We start from the raw sequence: 12545 nt of genomic DNA, 5'->3' as shown, positions 1-12545 counted from the left end.
GTATTAAGCAAAACCTTTAGGAATTTTGGTCCTCAATGCTCTTCAACTTCGTACTTTATTTGGCCTTTTTAACTTTTTTGAATTTGAGCGTCACTGATGAGTCTTTTGTAGACGAAACGCGCGTCTGGCGTATATACAAAATTTAGTCCTGGTATCTTTGATGAGTTTATTTGCTATAAGACGTCTATGACTATTTTCGACCTTGCCGTCTTATTTTTTAAATTACGTCATTGATGAGCTGATCACTACAACGTTTAAACAAAATATTCGTTCCCGTGAAAACTATAAGATTTGTTTAACTTTCAAATTTCATCGTGATCTCTTCTCAGGATATAACAGCTATCTGTATGTTGGTTTTACAGCTAATTTCCCAATGCATGTAAAGCGAGACTTTTGTTAGCTTGATTGCTTAGTTTGTATATTTCACAATTGTAATTGGGATAATGTCCAATCAAATTTAAATATAATATAAACAGATTAAAATGTGCCTCTACATTGTTTGAAGATGTCAATGTTATTTACAAAGCTTGAATTCATGTTTATACCAACAGAGCAAGCAAGCCTACCAAAATTTTACTCTACAAGCATTAGGAAATAAGCTGTAAAGTCGACAAGATAGCAGGTTAATGTATTCAAGTGATTTTCAGAATTTAAGATTTGTTGCAATTCTAAAGTACAATGGTTAAATCAATCTTATCTTTGATGTGCCACATGGGCATCTTTATAAAAAAGACAGTCCATGCGTGGCCCATGACATTAGATATTATGCATGTCAGTGGATATTTTCTTTGTGAAGCTAGCACTAATAACCTATATTATTTACGTGTCTGAAATATTTTGAAAAGTGTAACTAAACTCTTGAACAGACCATTTATAAACGTCGTTTGTGTGAATTCGGGATTTACACGTATTAAAAACTCTTCACTTTTCGGCATTTGAGAAAACATATATTTAGCAAACACTATTGAGGAACACAAATAAAAAATAAATTTAATTTGTTAATATTTGCAACTCTTAAACCCAGCTGATATTTTTTTCATTTCTCACCTGACAAATGGGATATACACGACTTCCCAAATTTAATCTAATATTCACCTAATATATGCTCAAAGTCAACTTATTTTAAAGAAGTTTTAAAAATAAAATGGTTAAATGCATCTTTTTTTTTACATAAAGCACAAATATATTTACATGTTTCATTATCAGATCAAAATATCTTAAATACCCCAGTCTAGAGATACCGTGTATATTCGGCTGAATATACATGTACCATATCGAGAATTTTACATTCATACTTGTTACGTAACGAGATATGTGCCCAGGTAAAAAGATCCGGCAGGTGGTGTATATTCTAAAGTGTTTATCGTCTTCTATTATACATGCCGATGACGATGACATTTAGCTTGAGGGCCATTTTGTTTTCGCAAAGAAAAACAAAATTAAACAATTTTATAGAATATAATATTCTGTTGAAAAATCATTTTTAAAGGTGAACAGATAAGCATAACGTCTTCGCAATTTCTTGTTAACAGCCATGGACACAGATGTCAGAATGAATAAGAAAACACTAAATTCTTAAACAATATTATATATTGTAAAATGGACACCAAACACATGTTGATAGAATAGTGTACTGATAGTATAAAAAAGAAGATTTGGTATGATTGCCAATGAAACAACTATCCACAAAAGACCAAAATGACACAGACATTAACAACTATAGGTCACCGTACGGCCTTCAACAATGAGCAAAGCCCATACCGCATAGTGAGCTATAAAAGGCCCCGATAAGACAATGTAAAACAATTCAAACGAGAAAACTAACGGCCTTATTTATGTAAAAAAATTAACGAAAAACAAATATGAAACACATAAACAAATGACAACCACTGAATTACAGGCTCCTGACTTGGGACAGGCACATACATAAATTATGTGGCGGGGTTAAACATGTTAGCGGGATCCCCACCCTCCACCTAACCTGGGACAGTGGTATAACAGTACAACATAAGAACGAACTATAAAAATCAGACGAAAAAGGCTTAACTCATCAGATGGACAAAAATACAAGTGGACGCGGCCCGGTACTTATACATCCCGACACAAAAAGACACAATGAACAAATCTGAGAGTATTCGCAGTTATCTGACAGCTAGTTCAAAGTCACTTTTAACTAATGAAAAAATCATGCAACTAAGACTAAACTATCAATCCAACATCCATCTATCGTTTTCAGATATTTCTTTTCCGCCATTCATAAGTTTAATGTTTACTTTGACTTAATGCTATACATGTATAATGTGTGTTCAGAGATGGATTTATAAACTTTATGCTTAAAATAATAAACCCAAACAGACAATAAACAGGTGATTTGGTGACCATTAAGACTTCGTTTAGATAACACACGTCTTCAAAATTAATAGTTTAAAATAAAATTTTGGGGATTTAAAATGTATATCCAAACCGATCCTATTACTTTCCTCTGAGCAAAGTCTTAAGAAAAATATATATTGAAACTGTAGGAGATCATAGTGCGTTGACCGCGTTGAACGACAACGAGACACTCGCAACCAAACAACAAAAATCACATAAGGACGGCTAGTGGGCAACATATAAGTGTTCACCAATAGATAGGTGTATACACAACATGCCAATTTCTAAATCATCCCTTATGTCTTTATCATTGTGAATAATTTATCCCGGATAATAGAATACACGTACTAGTCATGTCTTTGATTTAACAGAACAAATGATAAAAGATTCAAAAATTTGTTGTTTGTGATTATTCATAGTTGACTAGTTCTATATTTACCAGTGACACGCGTCCTAATTTTTAAGAAAAGGGACAGAAAAAGTATTAAACAAAAATAACCGGTTTTTCAAAACTATATTTTTGAAAATTCACTGCATGATTTAAACAGCTTTAAGTGTTTCATTTAATTCTATCTTTTTGCGTATACGAAAAATTGATAACAAGTTAAACTTCAGTGTTCATGACTTACGACTATTTTATATTTCTTGTGAAATTGATAGATGAGCAGGTTTTCACAAATACCGAACAAAAAATATAGCGTAAACGTCAATTAATGGACAAGCAACACAACGAGAAAAATGAAATTTATATGAAATAAAGTAACAACAAAAGTTTACGAATACGTACTTACATGTTGTAGGTGCATTTAATAAAAACAACATTTGAACTTATTATTAACATTTTTTTTTTCAATTGTAATTTTATGTGTATGTATATTTAATGTTACCCGATATGGAGTTCTTCTAAAAATAAAAATCACTTGAATGGGTATTTCTGGTGTATATACATGTATCACACGTGCTATCTACATGTACAATATACGGAAATGACACGGCTGGGTATTGTAAAGTAACTGAAGGAAGATTAATGTCAGCTGCATATCCCCGAACGAAGAATTTACTGGTTTGTCAAAACGGTCAGTTGTAATTTGTCAAATTGTAAAGGTTTGAATCGCGCCCATCTCTTCTTTCTTTTTTATAATATGAATTGCGCCAATAAATGGAACTTTACACATTCCCCATTTCCATTTCCAATTTTATTAGTTGTGTCATATTTACCTCGAAACGATTTACTTATTTGCACGTACATGTTACATTAGAATACTGACTTCAACTGTTAAATAACTTTATAATTACTAAAGATATGATTATAAAATTTGAAATTAAGTACTTTAAGAAAGTCTCCATTTTTATGTCATGTTTTTGTGTCAGTTCTATCATCCCATCAGGTCCTAAGTGCACTATTTTGTTCTAAGTGCACTAAGGAGACCCTTTGCTTGTACCTGTCAATACCGGAAAGGACCTCCTCAATGCACTAAGAACAAACATCTGAAAACAAGTCTATAATATTTGCGCAATTAAATGGTTGTTTTATTGGCGCAAATGAATGCTGCAGTTTTTACAATAAAGCATGTAAAATAAGAATTGGCGTAATTAAGTTGTTGCGCAAATTCGTTCTTTTTCAGCGAAACTAGATATCCAGTGGCAGATTCAGAGGGGGCGTAGAGGATGCCCGTCTTCAATGATATCTCAATGTAAATGTAGTCCTGCTTTTTTTTTTAATTTTACACTCTATTCTGTTTCGCCATTTTTCGTTCTTGTCATGAGACGATATTTCAGGGGTTTTGATTGTTAAACTCGTTAAATCAAATAACGAACATATTCCATCTCAACCTGAGAAAGAGTGGCTCATTTACATTTATCAATGATTATCGTTTATAATATGTTGTACTTTCAATGCTATTTATAAACGCCGAGTAAAATTTTAAAAGTTTGGTATACAAATTTTAAATTATTGATCTTAAAAATATTCAGTAGACAATGGGACATATCAAACAATCATTATTCATCTATTATATTATAACAATTTTTATTCACAAAGGCTTACAATGATAAATGAAATCAATGTTTTGTTGTCAATGTTACAATTTATGTATTGTTCTCTGGTGACGAGTCTTTGAGTTCTGACGAAAATTATAGTGTTTTTCTATCTTTCCACAAAGTATATAAAAGTACCAAGCGTTTTTCTCAACTTTGACAACCTTCTTCTGTAACAGATGTTGGCAAAATTTTTCAACGGCAATGTTCAAAGCGCTTAGACAATTCCAGTGCACCGTTACGATTAAAATATGATGTAATGGTATAGAAAAACCTTGCAGCTGAGTAACTGTTGACAAAAACATGCTACATTTGAGAAAAAATGGCTGAAAATTTTTTACATATATCTGCCGTCGCCATATTGGGATAGTCGTAATTCCAGTTACGGTTATCAGTTTAATACCAGTGCAGTTGAGAAATATGGTACATTTATTCAAATGCAGATATAAACCTTATCAATATTAAATCCAATCCCGCAAGCAGCTGTGGTCATCCTGTTGAGGATAGTATTCACTATTTCTTAAGTGCCCTTTTATCAACGAAGCAAGAGAAATATTGTTTTCAAAATTAGAAAGATCTACTATATCCATTTTGCTTTCATTGGCTGGTGACGGTGACCTTTCATTTCAACTATTGTATCTGTAATTATATTGTATGTTTCTCTGAAAACTTGTATTTAGTTTTTAGAGAATAAAGTATCTATCTATCTATCTATTTCAGAAAAACAAAGATATTTTTGAGTCTGTACAATCATATATCAGAAATACACTAAGATTTAGAATATTCAATTAAAATTCGAAATTCCTACTTCCTATCTCTTCACTCTAGTTCAGTTTTAAATATTACTCTTATAAGTTTTGTTTTTGAAACAAGGCTATTTTTTGTCAAAAGACAAGCACAATAACCCCAAAGCGTATTGCGAGAAGTGGTTTCGTATTTCGTTAAAGAAAGAAAATACTAATAGTTTATGTAAAATAACGATTAACGACTCTCGTACGGTGTCGCGTTTATATCTTTTTAATGCATTGGTGCAATTGGATGCAAACAATAATGACCATAAAATATCAGGTTTGCGAGATCAGACAGTAAATAAACAACTAAACAATTGAAAACCTAGAGATCAATGTTTAACATTCGCCAGCAATGAGCAATTTTCATTAATAAAACATGATTTAGTCGAATACTTTGCGAGTAAAGAAGAAGAGACTACCATAGATTTGTTATTAACCCCAAATGCTTGATGGGTACAAATCAGTATTCAGGAATTAACTTTTTTTTGCATTACACCACATTACAACAGAAAATAGAATATACACGTAGGACCTTGAAGTATTTCTAATACATTGTTGTTTTCCTGTTCTATGTAGCTTTCTTTCTGGCAAACACGGTTTTATAAATGCTGACAGGCACCGACCATTGAAAAACAATCGATCTGTTTAAAATAAGTAATGTAAATAATTGTTTTTTTTTTATGGCAAATAAGAAAAAATACCGTTTGATTTAAAATTGTTTAAAATTATTTAGAATAGATTTATGAAAATAACGTATATTAATGTGAAAAGGCTAGACTTTAATTTGTGCCGTAGGGATGGTTTTGTTTACAATTATTTCCCACGTATTTCCCTAGTGAAATCTGCAATAATTATTATATCATCATGTTGTTGGATTTTCACATTATAACAAAACTAAGAATATGACGGATGAATTTATAGTTAGCTGTTTAATGTCCAGTGGCAACTATTAGATGTATCATTAGGAGGACATGTACAATGTTATAATAACACTAGATATATGTTTCATTATAATACGTTATTCTAATTGGCTTCTCTGCAATCTTGCGTTATTCCTTAATCAATTTAAATACACAATAACATGTATCATTCATGATGACACGAGCCGGAGGTCCCACAATAGAGTGCACAAGTAAATAAACACAACCGTCCTTTTGATGATCAATTTGTTAACTTGCTGTGACTATCATTCTAATAGCATAATAGTCCCCGTTAAATCAGAGCTCTACCGTTAAATAGTACTGTAATTGTTATTAATGTTATTATTTTATTTTTACGCTGTCTTAATTTGTAATTTAATATAGTTATTTTTAAAAGTATAATATAGTGTCTTGTAAGTCATTTTTGGGCAGGATATTGTTTGTTTTAGAGTGTATGAATAATTTTTATTGCAATCAACTTAAAAAAAACTAAACTATGTGGACCGTATGTCATCGAATACATTTTACCTTATACAAGACAGCTGATTGGATAAATATGATAGGTTGTTACGCCTACATTGATACTGATGTCCAATCGAATACCAGCAGACACCTGTCAGTAAAAAACAAATTGCAAGCGTGGCCGATTTATTTGTTTATTCGATATTTGAAAAATAATTTAGATAGCCGCTATTCGTTTACTCTTTTTCAGGTGAATTTCAATAACTGGTTTTTTTTCACTTTCTTATTAAACAGAAAGGTATTTAAATATGAGCGTACAACCAGTAACGGAATACTACAAGCATTTTATATACCGTGTGTATAAAAAACATTATCAAATTATATTTATAGATTGTAAAAGATTAAGAATATTTTTATATCTGTTCTAAATCATCTGAAATAAAATAAAACATATTTCTCTCTGCCTGAATGCAATCGTAAGCAATTTTTTTTTTACTTTTTTGTTTGTTTGTCTATTTGCAAATGACGAAGAATTCTCCTTAAACTGAATTATTAAACAGACAGACTAACTTTAAAGGACAAAATACTACCGTGTACTTCCATCCAAGGAAATGAATTTCTATAAAGTAACTAATCTAAGTGGCCATCTATGTGTAATATTTGACACTGGACATTATTTTTGAAGCAATGCAATACGTATAATGCATACTATCAATCAAAATTAAAGACTTTTGAATGTAACAATATGGTACAAATCCATTTGATTTATTGAATTTTTATATATTTTTTTTTTTTATCTAAATGAAAATGTTGTAAACTGCTCCCAGTTAATATAAATAAGAAGATGTTGTATGTGTGTCAATGAAACAACTCTCCATCATTCAAGTCACATCGTATAATTTAATAAGAGGTCAAAAGTACGACCTCAACACGGAGCTTTGGCCCTCATCGAACAGCAAGCTATAACGGTCCCTAAAATGACTAACTGTAAATCAATTAAAAATGAAAAACAAAATTCTAATCTATAAATACGGTCATTTCGCTACGTTATTTTCTAGCTTTTTTGGTCAATTCCGAAATAGCAAGTAAGCGTCTCACTGTTTTTCAAAATGAGTAGTAACACTGGTGCTTCAAAATATCTGATACGAAACAGAAATATAAACCGTACATTAGATTTTATCAATCGTGTCTTAACTAACGTTGTTTGGTATTTTTCTATGATATGATTGTATTTTAAAATTCGTGTTAAAAAAAATGGCGAAAAAAAATTCAAATGAGTTATCGACATCGGTCTTTATATGTATATAATGGTCAATTTAAACTGTCAATTAAATTTTTAAAATATGCTAATATAATTGTTGCATTTATTAAAAAAAATATAAAATAATGTTTTATTTGTAAATGTAATAATTTAACCCGATTTAACCTTATACATCTTATATTAAAGATAAAACATGGAACTTCATTCATTATACGTCCAGTGACACGAATGCGTAATTATTTAGGTAGTTTATGCTCATCCGTTTCGGTTGACTGCTTAAATAATCCGTTTATTAAAATGTAATAACTTTCACCAAGCATCTGTCATCTGTGTACAATTTTAAAATAAAAAGTAAATTATATACTTAAAATATACGTTTCTTGACCAAATATAGATAAGAACTATTACTCTACATTAGAAACAAAAAATGTTTAAGAACATCTTTGAGATATATTTAATACTGATCATTATATCTTTAGAGGCGGAATGCATACATACAGGACTACTTTATGTGAGACTGCAAAGTTTTTATGACAAATTTTCCGGTTACAACATTCAATCTTTTCTCATATAACCAATGCAATGTTAAAGATTCTATCGGAAATAAATGAATTGTTTTTAAAGTTTGCATACTTTATTTAATTAAATAGATATACAGTATTATTAAAAGATCACAAAAGAATATCATCCAAGATATAGAGATTATATTCATAAAGGGGGAGTAACCCCTGATAAAAACAGATAAAGTGTCGCCCGTTTTATTCAAAATATTTAAAATCTTAACACAACTGAACACGATCTTACTGCAACTAAACAAGTTGTTCACCTTTGGTCTTATTTAATCTGAACGTGATCTAATCAAGTCTTATTTGGATGCTAGACGAATCTGTCTTATTTATCTTGACACGACTGATCTGACTGAACACAATATATCTTAACAGAGTCTGAGTGTCTAAACAGGTCTTAACGTTTTTCTCTAGCGGTAAATTAAGTCGATTAAGACTTGATCAGACCAAAATGACCGTTTCAGACTTAAATCTGGCTACTAGTGAACCTACAGATCAGAAATTAGAACCAGTATGTTAACAAAATTAATTATCTATTAATATTCTAAATTGCCCCAAAAGAAACATGGTTTGAGAAACAGCTGTATTTACAGGGTTTGAAATAAGCGCTATCCCGCTTGCCCGAGGCAAGTAAAATCTGCAGCGGGCAAGTGAATCTCATCACATAGTTGTCCGCCGGGCAAGTTGAAATTTTGTGTTTGTGTTTCATTCTATCATGTCAATTAATATAATAATATATGCAATAGGTCTTAACCATTTATTGTTAACGAATTTGTGCCAATAAAATATTTGTATAACTATGTCAGACGTAATTTTGTACGATGTACAACTGTGTATTATTGTATTACTATTTTCGCCGTCTTTATTTATTTCATATGCGCATGCCAGGAAAATCGTAAACATCTTAGTTTGTCCCGAATAATTCTATTGGTCAATTCCTATGCGTAAGCCAATGAGCGCCGTCGTTTTAGAATGTTCAGTCGCACCTGCTCGGGGATTTCCGCTACTAATCATGAAAGGAAGTCATGTACATCTGAAATTTTTTTGTCACTTTTTTTTGTAAAAGTAAAAGTTTTTGTTTAAAAAAGGGTGTATAGAAACTTGAAATCATCTGCCAGGAGAGGTCTAGAATGCAGGATTTGGCACCATTTACCCCAGAGCTTCTGGGGGCCTTAAGCGGCCCCCAGACCCCTCGCCGTAAGTGCGACGAGCTATGCTCGTCGGCGCGGACGGCTTTGCAGTCCGCATTAGTCGTGCAAGTTAACAGATACAAGGCCAAGTTAATCTAGATATTGACTTGCCCTTTGGGCAAGTCAATGGTCTTTTCTTATTTCTACCCCTGTATTTACAAAGTGCAACCTATACGACCTTGACAGCCTTTTAAGCCCTTGCATGGTTAGCTCGGTGAATATTATGTTGTTTCAGATTCTTTACTATTTTGGTATGAAGAGTAGTCTTTACAAAGGCTGTTTTTGGTAGGTTAGCTGGGACTCCTGCCAACCATGATGATGTGGTACTGGTCAAAGACTCTTAGACGTAGTAATAATGATAAAAGCAAACATTATTAGGACCACTGTCATGAGATGATGAATTGACAAGCCCTTAGATATCAGCATATTACTCCCTCATCAACAAAGGGTTTTGAAGTGTATGTTTACACAGATATTTAACAGACATGAGGATTTCTATTCTACATGGACTCTGTTGAGAGGGGTATTAAAATTTATCAGTCCGACATTTTTGTTCTGTAAATCATGGCTCATTGGGTTGTTGTGAATTACATAGTACTGTGGAATCATTATTATTTGTTGGATACCAATTTTTGTCAGTTTCGTGGGTTCTAGTGATCCACAAATTTAAATGTTCATCATATAACAATTTTTTATAGGCTTTGTATGCTCTTATTAGCAAAACCACGAAATCAATTGTCCAAGAAAATGCATGGAAATTGATGCCCACGAAAATATATAAATCCACAGTACTTTTATTTTTAAATTGTTTATTTGACACAGTTTCTTACATATATTTATATTCCATCAGGTGTCACACTACCTCAAAATCAAAGGGAGAAGTGATTTCTCTTTTTAAAACTGATAGGGAGAAGTGACGTGACTAGCAAACCAGTGGTGATATTATATAAATTAATGATGTTTGGTTTTTATAATGGTATCCTATTTATTTCATCCTCTTATTTATTTTTCAAATCCAATTTATTCAATGCCTAACAATACCATTACAGTAACAGTTGTCAAAGCTTATATCATTTATAGTTACCCAATTAGATTCTTCCACTTGACAGGAACTACTTACTTAATATTTATAGCTAGTGCATGTTTAAAAAGCAAAATTACTAATCAATTAAAATGCAATTACCAGTCATGCCAGTAGTAAAACTATTACATTAATGGTATTCTTTTATTTTCATTAATAAAACAATGTATAAACTAAACCAATAAACTGAAACAATGCATTAACGTTAAAAAATATATAAACTTGCTACTAAATCCTACCAAATGTGTATTTTTGACTTTTGAGTCTTATGTTAGCTGAGCCATATGTTTGTTTGTAGTTACTTGTTTAAGAATACAAAAATAAACAATCAATGGCACTCAGGAAAGAGAATAATTGACAGAAAAGCGACATATCTGCCCCAGTAGCCGAGTAATTGAGCATGTTGAAGAGGCTATCATATAAAAGGGAACAGCTTGTAGTGACTGAGTAGCACCAATAGATTTATTTTTGTTTACTATAAGGAATGATTCTTTTCCAAGTGTGTAAGTCTGTATAATCACATCTTCACATAGAGCATCATGAGCCTTTTAGTCTGAGAATAATATGCACTTTTTCAGTGCACAATAAGCACATGCCAGTAGTTTTAGCATAACAATGACATTTTCTGAGCATAACTAATACTTACTCTTGTGGTTTTATCAAGGAACATCTTGGTATAATACAGTTGATCATCATCCATGTCATTTATAGTTTTATAATTAACCATCTCCACAATGTCTTTAGCATAACCCATGAAACCTGCAATATTCCAAGAAGATCATAACTTACAGTTAGTGTGCAATATTTAGATGTGTTGCACTCATGCAATATTTGTTAAAAATAAACAACATTTAGGGTCATTGAACATTTAATACACCCCATGTATGTCACATATTTTCATAAAATTTTGTATACAACTTGGAAATTTTTAAATGTAACAGTAACTGAAAATTAAAAGGAAAAGGAAAAAATAAATCATGTAACTGTTTTTCATGTTTTTCAAATATTATTGTCTGTATTGTTGTTTCTATTGTTGTTCCTATTGTTGTTTCTATTGTTGTTTCTATTGTTGTTCCTATTGTTGTTTCTATTGTTTGTTTCTATTGTTGTTCCTATTGTTTGTTCCTATTGTTGTTCCTATTGTTGTTCCTATTGTTGTTTCTATTGTTGTTCCTATTGTTGTTCCTATTGTTGTTTCTATTATTGTTTCTATTGTTGTTCCTATTGTTGTTTCTATTGTTGTTTCTATTGTTGTTTCTATTGTTGTTTCTATTGATGTTTCTATTTTTGTTTACGAGGCATTTATGCAACATTTTGGAGAGATTGCTTTTCCATGAATTTTATTTTATACATTCATAATGTGTTCAAATAAAAGAGTTCCATTATACATACCACCACTATTTAAGAATCTACATTCATGAGGTTTCACTTCTGGATATTGTTCCTGTAAAAGTAAAACAAACCATTTACAATTCAGATGCTGATTGAACAGTTCAGATCAATACTAAATTGTAGAATTTAAAACTGGTTCAAAACTCACGGTTTCCATATCTGTAAATCTATCTAAACAATCTTTGTCTAACCAAAATATACTAAAACTATGAGTACTTTATAGAACATATTTTCCTTTCCTTGTGTAGTAAGGATGTACTTAGGTGATCTAAGGTCAAATTAAATAAATCAAGAATTCAAAATTGATACTTTAAGCTGGAAGAGTATTATTAAGAATCAAAATAAGCTAAAAACATTGATAGGTCATGGAGCTCCTTTTCAAGATATTTGATTTATAAAATATGGCGGGAAAAGGCTGTCTCTGACTTTTACCTTATATTTGCATTGGTATTGTTTGGGTCTCAAATCAAAA

At 31.3% G+C, this 12545-nt stretch overlaps 1 protein-coding gene across 2 annotated transcripts in view; it reads right to left on the bottom strand.

The window, feature by feature from the left end:
• The window catches only part of LOC143057106 (multifunctional procollagen lysine hydroxylase and glycosyltransferase LH3-like), a 42775-nt gene that overhangs the window by 17333 nt on the left and 12897 nt on the right, over positions 1 to 12545 (bottom strand). For both annotated transcript variants that reach the window (XM_076230344.1, XM_076230345.1), the window contains 2 exons: positions 12074 to 12125; positions 11328 to 11440 (listed from right to left, as the gene is read on the bottom strand). In XM_076230344.1, coding sequence (XP_076086459.1) covers positions 11328 to 11440; positions 12074 to 12125 — 165 coding nt within the window. The remainder of the gene's footprint in view (positions 1 to 11327; positions 11441 to 12073; positions 12126 to 12545) is intronic.

The sequence above is a fragment of the Mytilus galloprovincialis genome, chromosome 13 (assembly GCF_965363235.1).
Source record: "Mytilus galloprovincialis chromosome 13, xbMytGall1.hap1.1, whole genome shotgun sequence".
Classification (NCBI taxonomy): Eukaryota; Metazoa; Mollusca; class Bivalvia; order Mytilida; family Mytilidae; genus Mytilus; species Mytilus galloprovincialis.
The sequence above is the reverse complement of the archived record's forward strand: the minus strand, read 5'-3'. Positions and strand labels throughout refer to the sequence as shown.